This window comes from Ambystoma mexicanum, chromosome 10 (assembly GCF_040938575.1).
Source record: "Ambystoma mexicanum isolate Mex_15411 chromosome 10, UKY_AmexF1_1, whole genome shotgun sequence".
Lineage (NCBI taxonomy): Eukaryota > Metazoa > Chordata > Amphibia > Caudata > Ambystomatidae > Ambystoma > Ambystoma mexicanum.
This window is the reverse complement of record NC_090932.1, coordinates 1,101,531,292-1,101,557,798: the sequence shown is the minus strand read 5'-3', so window position 1 is coordinate 1,101,557,798 and position 26,507 is coordinate 1,101,531,292. Positions and strand designations below refer to the sequence as shown.

The 26,507-nt window shown below is 47.2% G+C and overlaps 1 protein-coding gene across 8 annotated transcripts in view; it reads right to left on the bottom strand.

Moving 5' to 3' along the window:
* Nucleotides 1-26,507, bottom strand: part of DBNL (drebrin like) — a 374,852-nt gene that overhangs the window by 182,722 nt on the left and 165,623 nt on the right. For all 8 annotated transcript variants that reach the window (XM_069618943.1, XM_069618942.1, XM_069618946.1 and 5 more), the window contains exon 6: nt 23,003-23,080. In XM_069618943.1, coding sequence (XP_069475044.1) covers nt 23,003-23,080 — 78 coding nt within the window. The remainder of the gene's footprint in view (nt 1-23,002; nt 23,081-26,507) is intronic.

Sequence of the window (26,507 nt, the reverse complement as noted above, 5' to 3'; positions counted from 1 at the left end):
TTAGCTGTCGCAGTGCATAGTTCTTTTTTTTTTAAGTTCACTAATCAGATGATTATTTGAAGTTGTTTCACAGCTACATGCTTCTTAGAATTTGTGTCAACTATGTTGCAAAGATGCTGTTGAATCATATTTAGATTCCATCTGTCAATTTGTAGAGCTAGGTCTTCACCACTGAGATTGAAGGTAGGAACCCACAGATCACGATTCACTAAACTGTTAAGTTTTCTAAAAGTGGCAGAATGCCATTGGACCGACAGTAACTGCCTGTCAATTATAGGCAGAGTGAGATTCGCATCAACTTTGTGAATATCAAGGCTTATAGCAAGTGAGCACTCCCTACAACAGATGGTCACTGTTCCCCACAATAACTAATTTAAGAGGCCCAAGCTGTCCTAGCTACTCCATTACAAAGAATGATGTAGTCTATATAAGATTTCATCAGGCCTCTCTGCCAGGTGAAGGGATTGATTTGGATGTTATCAGCAATTATCTGGAGGACCCAATCCTCAACGAATTGGATCCAAGAAGAACCCTTGATCTGGGATAGAGTGTTCATGGAAAGCACACTATGCGCCATATGGACGGACGTATTGAAGTCGCCTCTTAAAATGATTTCAAGATTAGGATCGAGTAATAAAGCATTGGTTAAAATAGCATTAAGTTTGAAGATGATTTTTTCAATACGAATCGAATTTGGATTCCAATAGAGTGAAATAATTAAAAAGAATCGACGCGGATTCATGAGTAAAGTAAGGTGGATGACTAAGAATTGTGGAGAAGCTGCAAAAACATATGAAGAGCAATCGATGTAAACAACCACACAATCAACGGGAACCAAAAGAAAAACAAGATCAAAACATATGCACGCAAGGAACGAAACTAAGTGAAGGCATGGTAAGAGTCAATTGGTCTCCATTTGTCGCCCATTCCATCTACAATTTAGTCTTGTGTCTTAGGGCATCATGAAGTTACTGGGATTCCCTCTCTACCCATTTGTCCCAGATCTTAGAAGCTTTGGTAGGGCAGCCTCTTGCTTTATAAACTAACATTGCAAGTGTGTCCATATCGTCTGTCCATGGTTCCAATGTTGGGGACTCTGGGGCTCCCCATTATTGTGCAATGTTCCGCTTCATCAATCCTGCGGCCGTGGATAGGAGCAGTCCTTCCCATTTATTAGTAGTGTTCTCGTCGGGAGAACCCAACAACACCACCTTTGAGTCAAGTGTTATATTGCGGCCTAGCACCCTGGATAGTTCATTGCAGCATTTCCCCCAGAAAGTCTGGATCCGCGGACATTCCCAGAGGATGTGTATGAATGTACCAACCTCTCCCCCACATCGGAGGCAGTTCGGGTTTGGGGCTTGTTTCCAGCCATGCATCATAGTTCTTGGGTAGTATATTCTGTGGAGGATTTTTAGTTGGACCAAGCGGAGTCTGGAGGAGATGGCAATCTCCCTGGGATGCATTAGGATCTGGATCCAGTCTTACGGGTCTATGGCTCCCACCTCGTCCTCCCATTTGGATTTAAGACGAGGAAGTTCCGGAGTAGCAAAGGAGGACATGGCATTGTACAATATAGAAGTGACTCTAGTAGGGATATGTGTTGGAAGTATATTGCGTTCTATGGGTGTGTACTCGGGAATAGCAGGGTCCAACTGGATGCGTGTCCGTAGGGCATCAGTCAGTCGAGTATGGTGATAGCGTTCGGTTGCTGGGAGCTGGAATTTCTGCTGCAGGCGATTTCCTCATCTATCAGGACATTCCCGATCTGTGTGATTCCAGCCTCCTCCCATTTGGGCCATGCACTGAGTTTCCCCAATTCGGCCAGGTTACTATTGTGCCACAGGAGTTGTGCCGTGGTGATCTCGTCTTTCCATCCCACAAAGGCGTGGGCCCGTCTCCAGACCCTTGAGACATGTGCTGCCATTGTTTGGGGTGGGGGTCTGTGGAGGGGCTGGTAGAGCAGGTGTAATGGGTCAGTGTCGTGGATGGCTTCAATTTCTGCCTTTATGTGCGGGAGTTCCCTGTCCCCGGGTAGTAGGTCGTTAACCACCGCCAGCTGGGAGGCCCAGTAGTAAGCTCAGAGACAGGGCACGCCGATCAACCCCTCCCAAACCGATCTCTGGAGTGTAGCCAGTGCAATACGAGGCTGTCCCCCTCCCCATATGAGTTCTCTAAGGAGGGAGTCAAGGCGGTCAAATCCAGCGTCCTGAATCTCCAGTGGTGTGTTTTGTAGTACATAGATGAATCTGGGCAGGGTAATCCTCTTAAAGAGGGCGGCTCTACCCATTAGTGTCAGGGGGAGAAGCCTCCAGTGGCGGACATCGCCTTTAAAACGGTCCATGATCGGCTGGAGGTTATGGGCTACGTAGCGCGTCAGGTCCTCAGATATCCAAATCCCAAGATACCGGAAGCCGCTTGGTTCCACCTTGTATGGGCATTCCTGGGGGATGGCCTGTGTACCGCCCTTTACCGGGAAAAAGGATAGATTTGTCCCAGTTGATTCTCAGCCCGCTGAATTCACCTTATCGGATAAGCATTTGCGTTACTATGGGGCAGGTTCGTATCGGGTCACCCAAGTATACCAAGAGATCATCCGCGTACAAAGACACCCTGTCTTTGTGCCCCTCCGGCCACCTGAATCCCAACCAGTCCTTGCTCTGGCGGAGCCACACGGCGAATGTCTCTATCGCGAGGGCGAAGAGAAGGGGGGACAAGGGGCATCCCTGCCGTGTGCCCTTGCCCAGGGGGAAAAGCTCAGAGGGCCACCCATTTACCTTCACCTCTGCTTGTGGAGCTGTGTAGAGAAGTTGTAGCCATCCCAGGAAGTTGTCCCCGAATCCCATTCTTCGCATAGTTTCCCAGAGGCTGTCCCAACGAACTGAGTCGAACGCCTTCTCAAAATCTATGGCAAGTAGTGCAAGCGGTTTGTCTATGATAGTGGCCCTTTCCAGCAGTCGGTGGAGGCGCCGCAAATTCATACGTGTTTATTTATGTGGCATAAACCCGCATTGGTCCGGGTGGACCAGGGAGGTAATTACCGCTTGCAACCGGTTGGCCAGGATCTTGCCGAGGATTTTAGTTTCGCTATTGATTAATGAGATAGGCCTATAGGAGGCACATTGCTCGGGTGGTTTACCTGGTTTGGGAATAACGACTATCGTGGCTTTGCGCAGGTCCGGCGGGAGAGCGCCCTGGTCGCGGGCCCCGAGGAACATTTTGTGAAGGTACGGTGCCAGTTTCTCCCCACCCAGTTTCTTCCAGGTCTCGACCGGGAACCCGTTGGGGCCCGGCGTCTTCCCCGACTGCAATTGGGCTACAGCCTCATCAATCTCCGCTTCAGTGAGAGCCGAGTCCAGTTGTGCCCTCTGTTGTTCCGATAGGAATGGTAGGGTGATGTTGTCTAGTAGGGAGGGATCCAGAGGGGATACTGGGGCGGCATACAGAGTAGCATAGAAGTCAGCGAAAGCCTGTGCTATATCCCTGTCTGAGTGGCATTTCCCATTCTGCTGGGGTTATAATCTCTCTAACGTGGCGTTGACCCTCATCTCTTCTCTCGAGCCAGGCCAGCATTTTTCCAGGCTTGTCCCCGTGTTCATTGACCCTTGCCCTGGAGTCTTGGTGGGCTTGCCTGGCGTGGTCTAGTTCGATATGTCTAAGGCGTTCTCTAGCACCCTTCAGAGATCTGAGAGTCTCTGGGCTTGGGTCACGAACATATTTGGCTTCCCAATCGCCCACGCCAGTTTCTGCCTCCAGTAACTTCCAAAGTCGCTCCCTCCTCTTATTTGCTACCCAGGAGATTGCCTCCCTTCAGCACCGTTTTGTATGCTTCCCATATCGTGACTGGGTCATCGACCGTAGAGGTATTAATTTAAAAATATTCATTAGTTACTTCTGTGAGGTGGTCGACAAGATCAGGGGAACCCAGATAGTAGCTATTCAGCCTCCATGATCTGGGTGGGGTTTCACTTTGTATGCGCAGTACCGCCATGAGGGGTGAGTGATCTGAGATGCCTCGGGAGAGTAGGTCTGCAGGGGTCGCCCTATGTATATCAGTGCCTGGGAGGAAGAGGTAGTCCAGTCTGGACATGGACCTGTGTGCTCCCGAGTGGAACGAGTAGGCCTCCTCTACAGGGTGGAGATACCACCACACATCCTGAAGGCCCAGGGCCGACGCAAATTTTGCTAGTTTGGTGGGAGTGTTCGGGTTGCGGTCCCTGATGTGAGTGCGATCCTTTATATTACACATGACATCGTTAAAATCGCCCCCCAAAATCCACATATCAAGTTGGTGTTTTGCCATAAGGATGACCAACTCATCCAGGAGTTCCTCTCCCAGTCCTGGCGGGGAGTACACTGACGCAACGGCCAGTGTTTCTTGTCCCAGTGTTCCGATGACCACCACATTGCGAGTCTTGTTCAACTGTTAGCGATGTGAAATGGACGCATTTATGTATCAGGATAAGAGTCCCTCTGGATCCCATTGTGTATCCCGTATGTAGGGCCAATCGGTAGTTGGTTCTGCGAAAGAAAGTGCAGCTGGTCCCGGCTAAGTGTGTCATTTATCAGGGCGACGTCAGGAAAATGTCTGTTCAAGAATTGCAGAACAAAGCGCCACTTCATTCCAGACCCCAACCCGTTCACGTTCCATGTAATTATTTTGAGAGATCTGGGGTGCTCCGGGGTTGGTGCGTGGGTCAGTGTGGTCGCCATTTATTGTGTACAGTACCAGGTTTGCAGACATTATGGGTTGTTTCATAGAGTTATGTGCCGGGTGTGTTGGGTAGTGTGATTCGTTAATTTCGTAAATGCGTAATAAACGTGTATTAATACTAAAACAAAAACAACAAACTCGCCCATCCCCCTCTCCCTATACTCCACCCCAACACGAAGTACCTGTCGCCAGAACATCGTTGACACTCGGAACTAGAGTGTCAGCTTAAACTTGGGGTCCTGGCTGGCAGGCGAGCAGAGGGGGTCCCCTTGGGTCTGCAGCTCCTACCACCTTTGAACATTCCGTGGTTCTTAGGGTTCACGTGTGACGTTGGCCTCTCCTCGGCATTCCGTCTCTTCTTACTGCTAGTTGGTTGCCCCCGCCTTAGTTGGCAGGGTTTGCCGCCTGTTCCAGGATCGCTAGTTCCTGGGCATCCGGGTGCCCCCTGGTAGGGGGACGACCCGCCCCAGGCCGGGGTCTCCTTCCCCGATCCGGTCTTGCTGTCCAGTCCCCATCAATGTTCGCTTCGGCCCCTCTCCAGGCCTCCTTCGGATCCATGAAATGAACTGTGGTTCCCTTGTGGTGGATCTTGAGTTGGGCCGGAAACAGCAGTCCGTATCTTACTTTCATGTGGAATAGTTGCCCCTTTAGCGGTTCAAATGACTGTCTCGCCCTCTGCACCTCCCGGGTGTAATCAGGGAAAAAGGCGATTCGGGAGCCTTTATGGATGATTGTGCCCTTGGAGCGGACCATTTGAAGGAGTGCATCTCTGTCCCGATAATTAAGGAATCTGGCTATGATCGTTCTGGGCGGTGCGCCTGGTATAGACCTGCCCGATGGCATTCTGTGAGCTCTCTCCACCGAGAAGAACTTAGAGAAGGGGTGAGGCGCATAGATGTCTACCAACCATTGTTCCAAGAAGAGCTCCATGCTGGGCCCTTCCTCCCCCTCCGGAAAGCCGAGGATGGGATATTGTTGCGGCGCGATCTTCCTTCCCCCTCATCCACACGGGCCTCTAACATTTTCAGACGATTGAGTTGTTTGATGCCTCTAATGTTATCTTCAGTCCCCGAGATGCGTTGTTCCGCCTCCCCCGTACGAGCGGAGAGTTTCTGCAAGTCATGGCGCAGAAAGGAGACATCCGCCGCTATACTGTCAATTTTCATCTCCATCGAGGAGCAGGAGTTGGCAATGGCGGCCATCACGTGTCTCAGGTAGAGGGCGGTCTCGTCCTCAGAGGGGGAGGGGTGCGGGGGGGGGGGGGTCTGCGAAGCCTGGGCCTGTGCCACTGCAAATTGGTCCATCTTGCTTTGCGTAGAGGCTTTTTTCAATTTGTCTTTGCCCATCCTTGGAGAGAGGTAGTTTTGCCGGTTTCGTGGTGGTATTTAGTCCCAGTGGCTGCGGGTTTTGCAGGATTGTGTGCACCCAGAGGACCCGAGGCACGCTGTGGATCGGGTAGTTCAGCGTGTGCCGCAGCAGTCCCGGTCAGACGAGTTCTTCATTCGAAGTCTCCCGCAGGTGTGGTTCGGAGAGGGGCTTCCACCTCGGGTATACCGGTGTGTGGGTTCGGGCTGGTGCCTGGGGGCACTCACCAGGCTCGCTGGATGTCGCGGTAAGAGTCTTCCCGGCTCGGCAGTCGAGCCGCAGGGCCTCCGAGTGGCAGGGCCACGATCCCGCACGGGGTTGACTCCTCGTGAGCCAGCTCTCTACCCCGTCCCTGCTTTTACCACAGGGGCAGAGATGGTCTGGCGTTTTCCGTCAAGTCTGCTTGCAGTACCGTCGCTCCCCGCAGCCCGACAGGCCCCGAAATTCACTATGCGACGGCAACGGCCATCTTGGGAGCGCGGGAGCCCTCTCCGCTTTGCTCTTCACTCGCCTCGGGTTTGCTTCTGGGGCTCCGGTTTTTCCTGAATTTTGCATCCGATGGTGCCCCAGTGCGTCAGGTATCAGAAGTGTGTAGAACTCTCCGGAATCAGGCTATAAAAGACAGGCTATTTGCAGCGGCCACCGAGCCGATCAAACTCATGTCTGCTCCATTGCGCTGCTGGCCACGCCCCTCAATCAATGTCATTTTTTTTCAAAACCGCTAGACCATCATAGGGTCTACCCACGGGTCCTTTTTCAGCCTTGTGGGAGAATGCCGTATACCCATCTGAAATTATATCCTTCATGGACATCGTTTCTTGTAACATAATGATGGAAGGCATTTCACTGAATTTAGATGATTGGAACCATGTGTAATAGTTTTTGAAGCCACATGTTGGCATTTGTGATTGTTTTTATCAGCGGTTCCAACCAGGCCAAACCTTTGACTATGTTAGCAACTGAATCAAGTTGCTCTTTTAAAGCAATACTGTGTATTATGATCCAGATTTATTAGGTGTACAGGTGAAGACTACCTGTGGCTGATGTTCAATAAAGGCGATATATTCATCAATTGATGTGAACATGAACAATTGGTACCCAAGAGCGAACAAATCTGATTCATGCTCCCAAATGAGCTTAGCAATAATATGTGACTGCAATTTGCAAAGCATGCGATAATTCTTTGCACACAACGTTTGATCCACTCCACGTCCTCTGAAATCAAACTACAGAGGGCAGGAATACGATGCAACAATTTCATTAGTGCTGACCTATTAAGACTAGGGGGACCATTATTGTTGGTAGTTACAAACCATCCCATCAGCAATTTTGAATATGAGGGTATGTGCTCAAGCATAGAGATAGAAGACACTATTTCATTCGGAGGTTGGGTACCCGTTTGTCCATCAACAACAATGTTTGACATAGTTGGAATCACTGGCGTAACAGGGGCCCATGCAGCCCCCGCGGTGCGGGGGGCCCCGCCAGCACATGTCCTAGGAGGGCGCCCCACTGGAGAAAAAAGAAAAAAACATTTTTTTTTAATTCAGTCTTCATTCGTAAAGAAATTATTTCTGTAACAGAAATTATTTCTTTATGAAGGCAGAGTGACTACAAAAAGAAAATTTATTTTGACGTCTGAGACGCTAGCCTCGAGGCCCCCATGTCATGGGGTGGGGGGAGCCCTATGACTTCAAAAAGAAATTGTTTATTTTTGAAGTCACTCTGCCCTCACAAAGAAATTATTTCCGTTAAGGTTTGGTCCTTAACGGAAATCATTTCTTTATGAAGTCAGAGGGCCTCATTACGGGTTTGGCGGTAACCGGTGCTACCGGCAGGTTGCCGCTGGACCCGTAATGATTTACTGGTGCCCAACTTCCCAGTAACACCAGGGGATTACAACCCGGGCGGTCCGGGATGTCAGGCGGCGGCAAATGGTAAGCCCCAATTCCCATTCAGTCCAATTGGACTCGATGGGAATGGTGACCACGGAAACAACGGTGCCGGTGCTTCATGAACACTCTGCGGGTGGGTGCCATTCTGCCCGGCAGGTCTGACCTGCCGGGTGGGACGGCAACTGCCCGCAGAGCTGTAATATGCCTGTCTGGAAACAGTGCCGGTAAGTTTACCGGCACCGTTGTTTCCAGACGGGCATATTTCTAATGAGGCCCAATTTCATTTTGAAGTATTAGGGCTCCCCTTAACCCCATGATGTGTGAGTGTATGGTGAACCGGTGCACACTTAAATGTATGGATGGCTGCCTGGGTGTGCCGGTATGGTGAAATAATGCACACTTAAATGTGGATGGCTGGCTGGGTGTGCGTGTGTGTATATGGTGATTGGTGTGTGTGTTTGCGTTCAGGGGCGCAACAAAAACTACATTTCGGGGGGGCTAACCCTTCGAATGTTGGGAGAGGCGCTAACTTCATAGGCGGTGGGGGAGGGGCAAACTTATTTGTTTGGGGGCATCTAATTTCTTTACTCATTTTAATGAGACTATTCTAGTGTATCTTCAATGTTACAAGCAGTTAACTCTCTCCTTTAAGGTTGAAAGCACCCACTTATGGACTGCTGTGAGAATGAGTGGTCTCCTGTTGCCTCTCTACCCTTCCAATCACTCCCCTGGCATGCAAGTATTAAACCCACATCACGATTTCAATTGCATAAAACATTTGGCATTTGAAAGCAGGTACTAACAGTGAAATGCTTTATGTTAGTATTAGCTGGGCTCTTGTAAACAGGGAAACCCAGGTGACATTTAACATCTGTGCCCTGTTCGGTCTGGCAACTGCTCTAAAGGTCAGCCAGGTCGAATCAACAAACCTAACCCAAACTTTCAGGGGGAGTTCTGAATCCCAGTCAACTCAATGGTGTTGCACCAATACTTGTGTTTAATGTCTTGATTGTTCATTACTCCTAACCCTATTCTTACTCGTCCCAGTGGTGTGTATGAGAAAGTACTTGTGTATAAGGCACTCTGCCTCATACAAAAGTACTGGGATGAGGTAGAGGTACATGGAGGTAATGCCTGACTTAGCTACCTGTACTCTTCATTACTCCTAGTCCCACTCTTCCTCATCCCAGCACTTACCTATGAGGCAAAGAGCCTCATACGTAAGCTCTGGGACAAGGAAGTGACATGGAGGTAATTCTGGGCCAAGGAGCTGATTTTGGAGGTTGGGGTGTTAGCGAGAGCGGATGTGTGGGGGAGCAGGATTGTGCAACAAATCATAATGCTGTCCATGTCCAGGTTAAGCAGGCATGATATGTGGTATTAGTGGCTAGAGAGGCATGTTGGTGCAGCCAGTCTAGTCATTCCTCAGTTTGGTAGGACTTTTTTTTAACTGGCCATTTCTGATAAAGCAGTCCTGCTAAGTGAATTACCTGGCTAGACTGCCATTTGGGTGCTGCCAGTCTAGCCGTTTCTTACTGCGGCATTGTATATTTTTATGGGCATCTGTGATCAAATGATATGATATAAGTCATTTATAACGCGACGGTACACAAGTGTTTCTAGGCGCGACAAGAAAAGGGAGGGAAGATAGAGGGAGGACAAGACAAACAATCTTACTAAACCTTGTGTCATTCAGATCATGCGAGAACGAGAAGTGCAAGGGGAAAGGGAGGAGGGAAGTGCAAGGGAGAGGGGAGGGAAAAACAGGGCAGCAATGCTCGGAGTAAGTGCAGCCAGGGCAGCGTGGCTCTGGGTATTGCAAGGCGAACAAGGGACTGTAGGGTTACAGTTACAGCCCCTAAGTGCTTGGTAAGCCAGAGGCAGTGCAAGGGTGACTGATCAAGAAAGAGTCTGGACTCAGTGAGACTCTGAGGGTAGCCAAGCAACCAGTCGGTACAGCGGAGAGGTAGGTCAGGTAGGCCAGCAGGGGAGGGAGAGAGAGAAAGCAGAGGAGAAGAGGAAAGTTTTGAGCTGCTTCCGGAACTTCATGTGGTCCAGCTCAAGTTTGAGAAGGGCAGGGAGGCCATTCCAGAGGGAGGCACCTGCAGAGGAGAGAGATTCTACCCCCACTCTATGCCTGGAGAAGTATCTAACCCTTAGAGAGTTGTAGGTAGCTGAGCGAAAGGCTTGAGAAGGAAGATATTTTGGAAGAGAGCGTTGGATGTAGTGCGGACCCCGGGCCCAGAAAGCCTTGTGGACAATGCAAAGGGTGTTGAACTTGATCCTTGCAGCAAATGGGAGCCAGTGGAGAGATTTCAGGGCTGGAGAGATACGATCCCTGGGCTTGAGGCCAAGGATAAGTCTTGCAGTCCTGTTCTGGATTAGTTGCGGAGGGTGGAGAGTAGAGGAAGGCACATTGAGAAAGAGGCTGTTGCACTAGGCCAGCCTAGAGAGAACCAGGGCTCTGGAGACCGTGAGCTTCTGGGGGAAAGTGAGAAAGGGAAGAGTTCCTTTGTGGAGGAGCAGCTGGTAGTGGGACTTCTCAGCGACGTCCGAGATGTGAGCAGAGAAAGAGAAAGAGAGAGTGGATTCAAAGATGACACCAAGGTTGTTTGCCTCACAGGAAGGGCCCAAGGCGGGCAGCCAGAGAGAGGGAAATCAGGGGCAGGAGTCCAAATGAGAAGGATTGCCATTTTACTGACATTAAGGCAGAGATCGTTGGAGGCACACCAATCCTGAATCGTGGATAGACAGTCAGGAACGAGCAAGAGAGTAGGAGTCTGAGGGGAGCCTGAAGGAAAGCAGAGTGTCAGCCGCATAACACTGAAACACTGAAAGTTAGAGGAGAAGGTAGAGTTCAGGTGGGCCAAAGGGGCCAAGTAGAGGTTGAAAAACCATGGTGAGAGGATGGAGCGGAGAGAAAGGGACCAAGTTGGTCTTGGGAGGGGCTGTCCAAGAGGAAGCAGGTCAGCCACTCAATGGCCTGATCCGTGATGTCCAGGTTCTCATGGAGTCGATTGATCAGGATGGCGTGGTTGACCGTGTCGAAAGCAGAGGAAAGATCAAGGAGGATAATGACAGAAGGAATGCTGGAATCAAGGTTAGAGAGCAGATCTTTACAGGTGTTCAGGAGAGCGGTTTCTGTGCCTCTGGCAGCTATGAAGCCAGACTGAAGGTCATGGAGACAACCAACATTTTCTGTGTGGAGAGTTAGCTAGGAGATGGGCAGCTTTTCCAACAGTTTGGCCAGGAAAGGGGTGATGGAGATTGGGCGATAGTTTGCTGGGCAGGCAGGCAGGATCAGCAGATGGCTTCTTGAGGAGTGGGTGCATAAGGGAGTGTTTAAGGGGAGAGGGGAACATTCCAGTGGCAAAAGAGTGATTACAGAAATCATCCAAGGCTAGAACAAGGGTGTCAATATGGTCCTTGATGGTTTTGGAGGAGCAGGGGAGCGCCTGTTTGGATGACACTTTCATGGATCGGACTTGTCCAAAAACCTCTCTCGGGTGTTGTCAGAGAGAAAGAGGAGAAAGGAGGAAGAGAGGTAGAGATGGCCAAAGGGGGGCCGAGAGAGGAAGAGGAGACTAAGGACAGGAGTTTTAGCAGAGAAGTGAGATGACAGAGGGCCTGGGAGGGAACAGGAGAGGTAAAGACCGCAACAGGATTGATCAGTTCCTTGCAGATTTTAGAGAGTTTGGCCGTGTTGTTAGAGCCCACAGGCTTGAATGTGTGTTCTCTTCTTGATGAGTGTTAATGCTTCCACTGACATTTTGGCGCAACCAGTCTAGGTATGTCTAAATGTGGCCTGGTATGCTTTACTGTAACAATATTACGTGTCTACACTGGTCTACATTGTGTAGCCAGTTGGACATGTTTTCATTGTGGCATGGCATTTTTAATAGCAAAGTATTAATGTTCCTGTGCACTGTTGGTGACTTGCATCTATTGGATTGGTGTTACCCTACAAAACAATTGCAAACACACTGGCTTTTTAGACAATTTTTCTCAGAAAGTGTGCTGTATACTGCATTAAAACATTTATATCTTTCTCCTAGTGCAGTGTGTGGCATATCCCTTCAGCAGCACGTTTGTGCGTATTTCGCAAGCGTGATAATCTATGCCAGCCCAGAGTTTGGCGCGACCAGTGATTTGTTGCCGAGTTGGGGAGGCCCCCTCAGCATGGCTCGCAGGGGGGCCCCCACATTTAGTGTTACACCACTGGTTGGAATAGAGGAAGCAATCACAGCATGAGAATGTTTATTCTCATGAGGAGCAGATATGTTCTCGTCACTAACCAAACCACATTCCCCAGACTGATCCAAGTAAGCATTTATCATGTTTAAGGATGTGGCTTGATCCTTACTGTGCTTAGAAGAAGAATTCTCCTCAATGACAGCTCTGTTGGCAATCGCATTAATAGACGGAGCCAGAATGGACAGGGAGGATTTTTTGTTGTCAGTGAACAGAAAATAATTGATCATTTGTGTTTGTGTTGCAGCAGTAGTAACGCTACAAGTTTTCAAAGGGTCTTTAACTCGGATATCAGCAGTTTCCGTAACAATTGAGCGAATAGCAGACTCTTTTGTTGAAGGAACCAAATGTGCAATTTTTAGATCAAGATGCAACTTATTTTCGATATCTAACTGATTCAGATCTATAATTACATCTTCTTCAGAAAGATTGGCAATTTTTTTGATTGTCGAGTGATTCCCTTTGATGGTAAATTTTTTGATTTAGACTCAACAGGAAGTATAGTTTGAGGCTCTGTTTTGGCCCTGGCTTGTGCAGTCTTTCTCCTTTTAATTGCTCTCAAATATGATTTTTTCACTTTACGTGACATAAATTGAGTGTTTTTTTATGCTCATTCTGATTGGCTGAATCGTCATTGGATTCAGCAGATTCAGTACATTTCAGCTGTTCGGCATCAATGATATCAATTAGAGGTGAAGGACTATTGGGGGTAACCAAGATGTCAACCGAATCTATATGGCTGTTAGTCGTAATGAAAACAAGGTGATCATTAGGAACAAGGTTGGCTTACATGAGAATGTTTTCAATCACACGAATTCTATCATATAGTCAATGTAGGGGTCACTTTCAACTTTAGTCAAAGTAGGCATTGGTATTATTACGACATCAGAGAATAACTTTCGATTAACAACTGGATCTTCCATAAGACCACATGTTTGAGTTTCTTGTGAGTATAAATTGATAACTGGAGGAACATGAGAGTTAAGTTTGCAAAGAGTAGATGAGCAACACTGGTGTGTGAGGGTGTTTGAAAATGTTCCCGTGCCAGCATGAAACCTTCAATTCTAATCAATTTAATAAGAATATCAGAGTTAGAAGCGTTCAGTGCAAGAATGGCTGCATGGGTGTGTTCATGTCCCTTGTCAAGAAGATTCAATATACGGGTAAGAACCGGATAATGTTGCAATTCCTGTTCATTAAGGTCAATTAGAGATCCTTCCAAGGGAAAGGATGGTAGGTTAGCCTGACTTGGCTGAAATGACACCCCTGCTATGTGGTGAGCGGAGTATGAGGATATATCCGCCAAAGAGTGTGATGGTAATGGTTCCAGAATCAATGCAGCCGCATCAAGTGTTGGTGAGCTAGCAGTGATTTGTTCATACCTAACCTCATTACATGACTGCTCTCCTTTGTTGGACTCTGAGCTTGCTAATACTCCTAAAGGTGTTTGATGAAAGTGCACCTGTTCCCTCACTCCTTTAGATTTTGAAACAGGAGTCGAGGGACCATTGAACAAGCAAACACGCCTATGTAGGTCGGCCATGACGACGGGAGCCACCGGCGAGGTGTCGTGATTTGTGGAACCATATGCATCAGTTACGATGCCCAATAGAGAATTGTCCATTATAGGAATATTATGCACTATAATCGCCGGTGGACTAACCACCATTTGTATCTTGGAACCGTTCATGTTATCATAGAGCAGACCCGGTTTAGTGCCAGGTTTAACATGAGCTTTGTGAGACTCAAAATCGCTAACAATGGCATCAGCAATATTTGGATCGTGACCAATAAGTGGCTTTCCAGACATTGACAAATGAGGCGGCGCTGCATCAACCAGGACTGACCTGTCAGCTATGCTCATGAGAGATTTTGCTGGTAAGCCAACGAAACATTTGCCATTTCTCAAAGTGCTCGTCGCCATGCTTTGAAAGAAATCCGTGAGAGCGTGTATGCAATGCTATGACAAGTTAATATGCACCAGGAGGTAACAGAACACTTAATTTAGAGCATGTTAAAAGTATCACATAAATCAATGGAAACAAGCTGTAAACGTGATACTACCCGCACCCGCGCCCACGCCGCACACCCGAACAGCTAAACTGCCAGACACTTCCGGGGCACTTCCGGGTGTGCGCGCGGTGCGCAAGGTTGGGGGAGAAGTAGGCAGAGCCTGCAAGTGTGGGAGGAGCCAATGGAAACAAGGGGCACTTCCGGGTGCGCGCGCACAATGCGTGAGGTTGGGGAAGAAGTAGGCAGAGCCTGCAAGTGTGGGAGGAGCCAATGGAAACAAGGGGCACTTCCGGGTGCGCGCGCACAATGCGTGAGGTTGGGTAAGAAGTAGGCAGAGCCTGCAAGTGTGGGAGGAGCCAATGGAAACAAGGGGCACTTCCACTGCCCTTTTGCTAATTTTGTCATGGGTAAACTGATCAGTCATTCAAACTATCAGCACTGGGAAACCAGATTTACCTTTTGTTGTTTTACCTCTTTGTCGGTAACGTTTTGATAGTGCATACACCATCTTACAATGCAGTGCAGTGGGGATACATTTGTATCACCCTAGTCTTTCACACTTGGGATTAATGGTTACTTTTATACGTACCTAAAGACAAGCTAGTGGCAGCAAATATATTTTTAGTCTTCACATTTGTTTTTCACCGTGTATGGCTGCTAAACATGGCTAGTGCCCTAAAATGGCTGTGCCATGAGATTTTGCGCTTGTTCTTTGGCCATATTGTTTGGACTTCCTGCCTTCTCAGGTCAGGACATCCTTATACGGTCTGGAATTCTCCCGGGAAAGCTGCTTCTGACTTGGGGTGTGTGGCCCCGGGATGTGGGTGGGACTGTCTGTACCCACTCCACATCCGAGGAGCCAGAAAGTCTAGGTGTGGGGCATGAGTGAAACCCACAGTGGTGGGTGGGTGACTGGACCACTGCTGGCTGTTTGAAATGGCGCAGATACTCATCACTGGTGGGCTTTGGACTTGCTTCCAGACAGGATAAGAGGACCCCTGCAGCCATTTTTTGGGTCAGCTTTGGAGCCAAGTATCCTGTGAAGAAAAGCAGCCAATTGAAAATCAGTTGACTACTCCCTGAAGCGGCCTGGTATCCCTTCTTGCGTTTGGCCCGGTAAATCATTGCTGGACTACCTGATCCGAGAAGGCGGTGCTTCAACACTTGGACTGGTTAGACCAACCAGTCTCAACGCATTCGAGGATCCAGCAATCCAGAGCCTTTCTAAAGAGTTCCGGACCACCTGGTGGACTGACCAGCTCCCCAGTGGGCCACCTAGTCTTCAAACTCAACTGGAAAGATGGCCGCTGTCACCCGTATGTGTTAGCCATTGCTGGAACTCTCCTTCCTCGGACCGGTGAAGTGTCCTGAAGAGGTCTGCATCAGTGTCTTTTGCATTTCTTCTTCGCACAGAGTTGCACTCTGCTCCTGGAACAGACTGGAAAAATACTGGCACCCACAGCTCCTAGGCACTGTGAGGGGTCAGAAATGAATGTGAGGCAGACAACTTGATAGAGATTTTTCCCAAGAAGCCATTTTATTAATCTATATGGGTGTGATAAATGTCCCGCTTTCCCCTAACCCAACGTGGGTTTCACTTCCAATGAAATTAAAACTAAAAGGAAAAAACTAATATAAAAAGGTATCCGTTCCTCACACTTATACATACAACAAAAACATTTAGGTAATTATATGGCTGTTCCGACTCAACAAAATAATTCAAACCAAATACTCTTGTAACCAGGGTCAGATCCTCTTCCCCAGGGTTAAGGTCAAATTTCCACATAAAAGTACCAATGGTTGAAGTCAATTCTAATAATCAGGTTCTACTTCAAAAAGCTAACACAAAGGTTCCTCCCAATAGCCAAGTTTTGCTTCCAACACAAAGTTCCTTCACTCCTGGAGGGTTTCACTTGGCATTGGGATGGTCTTATAATTAAACAAAGTTCAACACTCTTCAGCATGAAGTTCCCACAGGCTTTGGTTTGTCAAGCCAAAAGTCTTTGTCTTCACGCTTCTAGTGAATATTTCAATATGACTTTTCTTCTCTGAGAAAGACAACTACTAAACACTTCTTTTTACACATTTCGGTCAGGATGGTTTTATCACAGTTCAAACACATTAGTGGCCTTGCTACTTTACACCACAACCTTCAACAACAATGCAATATCTCAAGGTCTTCTTACTGGCTCACTAACCTGCCGGGACAACCACTAAATTCTTTTTCTGGTGTACTCGCCTGTCAGGAAGAATCTCTTAACACTACAAGTACTCTGCAGTGTGGTTTACTTCAAACATCATTTAAGTCTTTGACTTTCAACAGTAAAATTCACAACTTCTTCCATAAAATACAACACCCATTGATGCAGTTTGTTCCATAGATTGATTGGCTACATGCAATGCGGGTTGTGATCCTCTCTCCCTTGACACTCTCCACAGGGGAAGGCCACTTTCCTGCCACCTTGGATTTCCATGATCACACCAGGTAATTGTTGTAGAGAGAAACTTGAATAAAAGACAAGTGTTCGCTTAGGTATACCAGAGGGACTTGACTGGGGTTCACACTACAAGCTCACAGTTCACTCACCAAGGGCCCAACAAACCCTCCCCAAGTACATAGACGGAGGATTCGGCCAAGGGCAAGTTAGAACTTTAGTTTATTACCCAGACAGGGACAATACAGGACATTGAGAATCTCCCGAAATCATTGCTCCTGAGCCAGGCAAATTTGTTCAGTTACTGCATCACAACATGGGGCTCTTCCCCAAAAACCTACGAGGGTACATGGATAGTTTGGGGTGGCAGTGCCTATACACAGCACCTATAGACGTTACTCTATTGGCCCTTGCATGTGAAGTGGCTTGCCTGACCCTTCCCCAAAAACTATTACATTGTTGCCGGGTCGCAGGATTACCACTGGCCCTTGCTCTCCGTCATCCACCCCTGGATTTGTGTTCCCCAATTGGCTGAGAGGTGATCTCTGCAAGCCTGGGACCCGCTGTTCTCAGTGCTCAGTGCATCTTCTCAGGGTGATGAGAGCCTGTTCCCAGTGTAGCCGTTTACCAATTTGCCTTTGAGAGTGCCCACAGGATTGCAACGTTGTCTGTTTCGCTGGGAACTGCTCATATTCCCACCGCAGGTGAATGACCATTGACTGGATCGGCTGAACCACGTGGTCAAAAACCGCAATATCAAGCTCTCTGGTCTGAAATTTGTGAGGATCTACGATTTATGCTAGTATTTTGCAGGTTGCTACTTGTCAGCAAGGCCCAGGAATGTTCTGCTCATCGCCAACCTTGGCTGTGAGACATGGCCTGCTGCTTCAGGTAGCCTAATTCTGCTTTTCTTCGCCCCTCGTCCCGCGGCTCATGGCGTCATGTAACCTCACTAGTTATACTACGATTTCTATATATCTATACAGTGCTACGTTTCTTATAGGTTAGCAATATTTGGCTCTTCCAAGCTCCTTATAGGACCCTGTAGTTCCATATGTTTAGTTGCAATAAGCGTCTGCAAGATTACTCTGCATCTCTTCCTTGCGTTCTGCGTTTGGCTAATAAGAATAATAATAAAAGGCTTTCAACAGTATGTATATGTATCTGTTCTCTATCTACAGAACTGTACAAGCATGTTCTTCGTGTGTGCACGTGTGTGTCTGTGTAACTTCATGCATGGATGCAAGTTTGCTTCATGCCTAGCGTTGCTAAATCGTGGTGTCAACAATGACGTCAGCACAATGGATGTTTGGTATTTAGTCCATCGGATCCAGGGAGGTGTTTGGATCCACGATCAGTGTTGTGGCACCTGTATCCATAAAGACGTTGACTGGATAAGGTTTGAATGATTGTCTAAGAGAATATCTGTTGGCATATGTGGATGTCACTGGCCCTGCTGAGGCTGTCCAAACAGTGAGTTGCATTTTGCGTTCTTGAGTCTTCGGGCGGTCATGTTCATGGGGGTGATGAGGGGCATTCCAGAGAAGCTCTCTTCATAAGAAAGTGGTTTTACCTTTTACTTCCAATGGACTTTCTTGGGCATAGGCAATGCTGGTTATCTGGCTCAAATATTGCCCTCTTTACTTTGGCAAAGATGGTTACAAGTTTGTTTTAATATTGCCCCCTTATTACTTTGTCAATGGTGGTTACACTTTGGGTTCAATACTGCCTTGGCTTTCCCTGGGCAATGGTAGTTACAGCTTTTCTTAAATATCGTCCTCTTTTTACTTTGATAATGATGATTATAAACCTTCTCCTCTCGGTTCCCCCCTCAACACGAGCATTGGGCCAAAAACACTCTTCCATTAGTTCGGTATTCTAAAAATGTATAAGCAGCCAGCCTTTGACAGCCCTTGGTCACCTGTCAAAGGCCAACTCACTGGTCTCTTCCTGTGTGTCCCTGTATCCCACTGCTGCTGCCACTTTGCTCGTCGGATTCAGAGCTTCCCACAGCTCGGGTTGCAGTACCGTGAAACGCACCTTCCCCAAAAGGAGCCCACATGGCTCCTCTTGTCCCCCGGTGCTCGCCAGCCAAGAGGTGGACATGGTAACCTGCAACAGCAGCACTTCTCCCTTTTACGACCCTCTGCACCCGGCTTGCTGCTAATCTGCACCTGAGGGATTTAAATCAAAATTCCCGCTCAGATGTAGGTTGAGGAACACTAGACTGCATACTGCAATTCTGTGCTTTGGAGCCCCTCTCCGCGTCACAGTATCTATGGCATTCTGGGACTTAATTACCCAACAGTCTTATTCTTCTTTTCATCACAGGTTTCGGTTTTAACTTTACCCAACTCAATCGGTTTTAAAAAAACATACCTCTAGGATCAGAGTTTTATAGACATTAATGGTTGGTTCTCAATTTCACAGCTCAAACCAAAAGGGGGAATTGCATTTCTCAGAAGTGATGGTATTAATGTTCTGATCCATATAGGTTCTATTCTTATGCCGATCATAAGGATTAGAATTACTAACATTTTAAGTACCTTTGGGAAGGGGAGCCTTACTCTTGAGACCAAGCCATTAGGTATTCTGGCATCGTGGATCTCTCGCCCTCCGAAGATAAATACAGCGTCTCTCCTAGGAACACCCCTCCTATTCCCTTGGGGGCCTTCTCCGAGGTGGATCCACCTGGGTACTACCACCCCTAGGGTTAGGATCAGGTAGAGACTGCTGTTCCCTGGCCACCTGGGAGGAGACTTTAGGCTGAGGTTCTGTGAGGACTCTGCAGGATTCATCACAGTACCTTCTATTGGATCCAACGGTGGGACAACCTACCCTCAGCGACCCCCCCCAGTCAACATACCTAGTCACCTGGGAAAATCAGAGTCAGGGGCGTAAGTAATTGCAGTTCCATGCATAGCTATATGGACCCCAAAACCTTTTGCTTTTGTTTTTAACCTGCCTGATGCTTTACAGGGAAATTAAGCCTTCAGCTTCACTCCCCTGGCCTTTTACACATTTGTTATGTGGAAACTGATCAGTCCTTCAGACGATCAGTACTGGGAAACTGGGTTTCCCTTTGGACTCACAAAAAAGTAACTTGAAACTTACACACAGTACCTTACATTGCAATGCAATGGGGATACTTTCTTATTTAACACTAGCTTTTTATATTTGGGATTTTTGCTAATTTTTATATATGCCTAAAGACAAGCTGGAAACAGATAGATTTTTCCATTTTTATTTTATTTCTAGTGTGCACATTCGCATTTACCACGTATGGCTACTAAATGTGGCTAGTGCCCTAAAATGGCCACGAAACAAGATTTTCTCTTGTTCTTTGGCCACATTGTAGTTCGGCCTTCTTCCTGCCTTGCCAGGTCAAGGTCATGCACTTGCCCGGGAAAGCTACAACTTTCGGACACTAGTGATGTGGGTCTGTCTCAGTCTCTGGAAGTGGATGGGATCATCTGGTCCTACTTCACATCTGGGATGCCAGTGAGTCTAGGCATCGGACATGAGTGAAACCAATAGTTGTCCCTGACTGGACAACCTGTTTGAATGGTGCAGACCCTTACCATCGATGGGCTTGGAATTTCTTCCAGGCTGGATTTTGGATAAGACGACGACTCATGCAGCCATTTCTTCAGATCAGCATTGGAGTCAAGAATCCCTCATATAAGAGCCAACTGTAGATCCGAAGAATACTTCTGAAGAGACCCAGCATGCCTTCCTGCACCTTGCCCGGTGAAGCCCTGTTGGACTACCTGATCTGCAAAGGCTCCGTGCAGTGCTTCAAACCCTAGACTGATGGGACCAACCAGTCTCAACGCACGCTTGAGGATCCTGCCATCCTGAGACTTTGGAAGGGTCCCTAGACCACCCGGTGGACTGACCAGCTCTCCAGTGGGCTACCTTGACAGAACAGTCACCGTTCTGCATTTGCAGCCAGAACTTTGGTGGTCGGCAGCCTGTGCGATAAGTCGCTGTTTAGTCTCTGAATTTCAGCCTCCCAGCCTCATGGGAGCCTGCTCTGGAGGACTTCGACAACCACAAATGGAATGACGCCTGCCGTCAACTGTGTGCGGTGGCCACCGCTGGAACTCGCCTTCCCCAGTCCCATGAAGTGTCCTGAAGAGGGCTGCATCTGTGCTTTGTGAAACGCCAAGTATTGCACTCTGCTCCTGGAACCGACCAGAAGAATCTGTGCATCTGCCGCTCCTGGGCACATATGATACGATAGGTTATTTCTAACACACTTAACACCCAGAGGTTTCTAAGCGTGGACTCAGTGATCAAACCTGTGTTGCTCCATGTCGTCTTGCTTCCAAGGCAAGCACGTTGCCCCCGAGCTATCCTCTTGAGACATCTCACTGGAACCAATGGTGGAAAACTACCCACTGTCGACCCAGTCAGGGGGGAAGTGAACGCAAAGCATTTGTCTCCCCCTGTCCTCCATATGATAACATTGAGAACAAGTCTCTTTGTCTCCTTCCATTCCACTGTTTTTTTAGGCGTCGTCCCACCACAGCACTAAAACCTGAAAGATAAAAATGCATTGTACACTGGTAACTTTGCTGCATCTCTTTTGAGCAAACACCAACACAGTATTTTACTTGCATCAGATACATTCTGGGGAGAAGCATTGTGACTTTTGGGCACAGAGCCCCACTCTTCATAGAGATTGGACTTTTGACACTAGGGAATATTTGTGACTTGGTTCCATCTTACTGCATCACTTTACTTATCTTTATTATTCAAGTCACTGAATACTTTTTAAGAACCTAGGGTGACTGTATATATGTTTCTTATTGAGTGTTGTTCAATATCACCTGCGTATTTCATTTTTTTAGTGGGTGTTTAGGCCTAGACTAAATATTGTATTTGTATACATTCCTGTCTAAATTGATTTGTGTGTTTCACAGTGTGTACTGATTGTGGACCCCTGACCTCACTCTCACTCTGCTGAGAATAGCCGTGACTGTTCAACATTGCTACCCTGATTGGGTTTTGGCTAAGCACTCAGAGTTTCCCCTGAACACTATAACTAGGGTGGCCTCCGAACATCTGTCCACCAGGCCCGATTCTAGAAATCCATCTGAACACTGGCAATACAAGATCATAGGGTTCGTGGGAGAAAGGATTGGATTAGAACAGGATTTTTTAAAATAATTATTTTTAATGTCAAATAGCTCATTTTAAAACACTGAAGAAATAGACAAAGGGTAAAGAAAAAAAATAAGTAAATATTTTTCTGAGGGAGGAAAAAAATAATTGTAAAGATAACAGGTTTAAAGAAATTACAAAAAAAAACAAAAAATAGTACAAACATCAGCAACATATTTTGGTAATTCAGCACATCTGTAATTGGAGTTCTGAAACAGTAAAGAAAGGCCATTAGGGCACTTCAAGCATTTTGAGTGACCACTCAAACAAGTAAGTAGAAATTGGCATGGACAACATGATTTTGGAGGGGTGTTGGGGGATGGGGCTTGGGGGGCGGAGGGGTCTAGGATCATAACAAGGTTGACAACAAAAGGTGGAAGAGGCTCAGGGGGAATGGGGCATGGGAAAGTCCATATGGTGAGGGGGCATCAAATAAGAGGGTTTCAGTGTTGGATGTGTTTAGTTGCAGGGAGAGGGAGAGCATCAATCTCTTGAAAGCGGACAGATAAGGGTGAAGTTGGTCCGGAAAGGATATTTTGAGCCTGCTCACAAAGAAGTGGTAACTCCTGGCCAAGTATGAAAGGATGGCTGAGAGAGAACTTGGGCTAAGAAAGCACATTGGATGGGCTAAGACCATAAGTGACACAGCAAGAGGTGGAACCTGCCCAGGATAAAACATTAGGAAAGGTTAGAAAGATCGAAGCAGGTGGGGCAAGAGAGGCCAAGGGCTGAGAGGAATGAACAGAGTATAGAGTGAATAGTGCAGCAGATAAATGAAATATCAAGAGGGAAGACAGTTTGGAGCTGGAATTCTCTTGACTGGCAGGGGAACAGCATGCCAGTTGAATGGACCAAGGATACAGAACCAGCCACTTTCAGCATTGGAGTGTTGAGCAATTGGCACTTGTATACTGTGCTGGTCACTAGTAAGACTGGACGGCTCATGGGACTTGCCCAGAGATTAAGAGCCTGCCACTTCTATAGTTGGGCCCAGTTACAGAGCCCATAAACTCAAGGAATCAAATACTCATTGGAATGGTGCAGGGATTCGAGTGGCAATTTGATCTGTGTGGTTCATGTTGTATGTTCTCTCACACTCAGCTCAAAGATGCTTACCCCTTGACAAGGCCAATGCCCAGTATACATCCGAAATAACTTACCTGAGCCTTTGCCCAAAAGCCATCCTTGCTGACTTGCTTGATTTCAGACATAGCATTGGTCTTCTGGTACACGGACCCCTGCATGAAAAGACAGGCTATCAGCAGAGGGCTAACAGGACTGAGGCAGTGAAGACAGCAAACACAAATGAAGCCAAGTACAGTCTTAATCAGACGACACAAAAGGATGTCAGCGTCATGCGCTCATCTGGCCTGTTAATAATGATTAAATCCAACCTCTATTATTCCACTTCAGATCCTATCTTAATGTCCAACTGCCACTAGTATAGTACTTTGTATATCAAGTCTGTTGAGTTTCACAGCCCTCTACCACAATTACCACTTAATGCCTCATTCCTTAACGATATTCAACAATGTCCAGAAATGCTAAAACAAATTAATATCCAATCACTACCAATGTTCATCAATGTTCCATTCTCAAGGTTACAATTCAAATTTCAATCAGCCCACTGTCACACGTTCAACGTCTCTGTAAAAAAAAAAAAACTTTTTTTTAAACTCCTCCTTTTAAAATGTAGTAGTTTTGTTGTTGCTCTGAGGATCGAAGTAGTAGTTCTAAAAGTTGATGACTAAAACTTAAATTAGAGGAATAAAGGAAATACAAGCATTGTGTAGTACGTTAGCTTGTGAGCCCAGACACATCTAAAGACTCAACCATGTAAAATCCCATCCTTGCTCAATTATCTTGTAAAAGTAATTGCCGACAATAAGATTTTTTTACCTGGCATTCAACTTAACAGAAATATCAATTACAAATGTGTCACTTTAGACAGTAGGTTTAACCTCAAGCTAGAACATGCCCCAAACATCTCAAGAAATCGTAACAGTGCATACTGGTATAGTTATAAAAACATATTGTAAGCATCTCAAATGATGTCCTCTTTCAAAAAGGAAGAGACTTAAATTGTGTTGCTGGGAAACCTTTAGTTTCTCTTTTGATATTCTCTTGTTATCCTCGAGTAACTTCAGTTTTTAAGGATAGAGTATAAAACTTTATACTATGAGAGATTGGCACACACCACCTTACAGTATCCCCCTTCTCTCTGCTCCTGTGACTTTTTAGTCACAGACAACCTTCTAGTTTTGGCTGGTAGCAGTGGAAGTGATCTACCAACTATTGTTTTATTTTTTACCACAGAACATGTTCACAGTCTCGTTTGCGCACAATTCTCCTTTCCTTTTTCGCCATTTCTAGCATGGTTGTTCCATCATTCTGGGAGGCGGAGGTCTGTGTGTTTTGCCTAGGCTTCAGTGAGTCTGGATAGGCAGGAAGTAGAAGTGTTATAATGTATGTCTCCCTCTTATTACTGAGTGTGGTGATGTCGTTGTAGAGTGCACGCTATACCTGTGATGTCACCATGGATGGAGTGTTGTGTTATGAAGGGAATAGTTTCTTACCTGTAACTCCATTTCTCCAACATTGGTATCTTTCATGGATTCACATGCTTAGAATATTCCCAGTCGTCAGACTGGGACCCCTCGGTACACATATATAGCCTTTTCCATTAGGAAAACTTCTGACACTTTTGTGTCCCATCTACGTCCTTTTAGGACCCGCCTACGCATGCTCCGTAGGCCGTCCCCGTATAAGAGGCCCGCCCCCACGGTTCCCCTTCAGATTTCGGCCCCTCCAAAGTAGGAAGGGTTAAATTTATCAATTAAATACATTACATTCCGGGGAGATTGGCGGGCGCATGTGAATCCATGAAAGATACCAATGCTGGAGAAATGGAGTTATAGGTAAGAAACTATTCCCTTCTCCAGCATTGGATCTTTCATGGATTCACATGCTTAGAATAGATTGTATAGCAGTAACACTTGAGACGGCGGTGAGAATGTAATGTAATATACCCTCAACATACTACACAATGCATATGTACAGTAGGAATAAGTTACCGCATATAACCTTACCCACCTAAAATAAACTGTCATTAAAAAGGTAGACAACAGATTCTCCACAGCGTGGAGCTTACCTTACTGAAACAGATGGCGCAGGACAGCTCTTCCCATCTGCACCTCGTCCGCATGCTGCCTGGCAAGGCAGTAGTGGCGGGTAAACGTGTGGGGCACTGACCATGCCGCAGCTTGGCATATGTCCGTCAACGGAATTCCTGCCCATAAAGCTGTTGAGGAGGACATCGATCTTGTAGAATGGGCTCTAGGATGTCCTTGCAGTGGCCTTCCGGCCTTAAGAGTGACAAAACGCAATCGTCGATGAGACCCATTGAGCCAATCCTTGTTTAGAGATTGCTTATATCTCGTCGACGGACCATATGCGACGAACAGTTGTCTAGTAGACCTGAATTCCTGTGTACGATGTAGGTAAAATTTCAGAGACCTCTTAACGTCCAAGGTATGAAGAGCTTTTTCTGCTGCCGATGATGGTGTGGCGAAGAAAGTAGGGAGAACAATGGACGAGTGTTTGTGATACACTGTCGGAACTTTTGGGACGAACATAGGATTAGTTGCCAGGACTACTTTGTCCTTAAAGAATCTTAGGTATGGCGGGTCTACGACCAGCGCTTGCAGTTCCGAGATTCTTCCAGCTGATGTGATAGCAATCAAGAATGCCAACTTCCACGAAATGAATTTTTTGTCGGACATGGCCATAGGCTCAAAAGGCGGTTTCATTAAGCCTGCCAACACTGTGTTGAGACTCCAAGTCGGGGGGGGGGAACGTTTTTCCGGGGGAAAAGCTCGAAATAAACCCCTCATGAAGTGTTTTACAAGTCTGTCGCTAAATAGAGGAGACGACTGCCTTTTCCTTGTGAACCTCGAGATGGCCGCCAGGTGCACCTTTATCGATGCGAAGGATAATCCCCACTCCGCCAAGAGAAGCAGGTAAGGTAGAACATGTTCCGGCGTTACCGACAACGGTTGTAGGCCCTGTTGTCCCCTACACCATTCGCAGAACCTCTGCCACTTATAGGAGTAGGATTTGTTTGTAGAAGGGGCTCTAGCCGCCTGCAGAATTTTTTGAAATCCTCCGAAACGTCTAAAGCACCGAACACCGAAAAGTCAGGAGCCAGGCTGTAAGGTTGAGACTGTCCGGGTCGTGATGCCACACCGTGCCTTTGTCCCGGGATAGTAGGTTCGGGGCTTTCGGAAACCCTATGGGATGTTCCAGCGACAGGTGAAGCAGGTCGGAGAACCACGGTTGCCTTGGCCAGTATGGTGTCACTAGAATTACCCGGCAATTGTATCTGCGTATCCACTGTATTATCCTCCGTATGAGGGGGAACGGGGGAAAAGCATAGAGGAACATGTCCGTCCATGGGAAGGAGAATGCCTCCCCCCTGGAGCCCTCTTGAGGCCATCTGCTTGCGAATTGCTCGCATTTCTTGTTGTCTTTGGTCGCAAAGGCGTCCAGAGGGGGGTGACCCCATTTCTCGAACACTTTCATCAGGAGAACTGTGTCCATTTCCCACTCGTGTATCTGGGCCATGCTTCTGCTGAGGGAGTCTGCTTGGGAGTTCCTCTCTCCTGG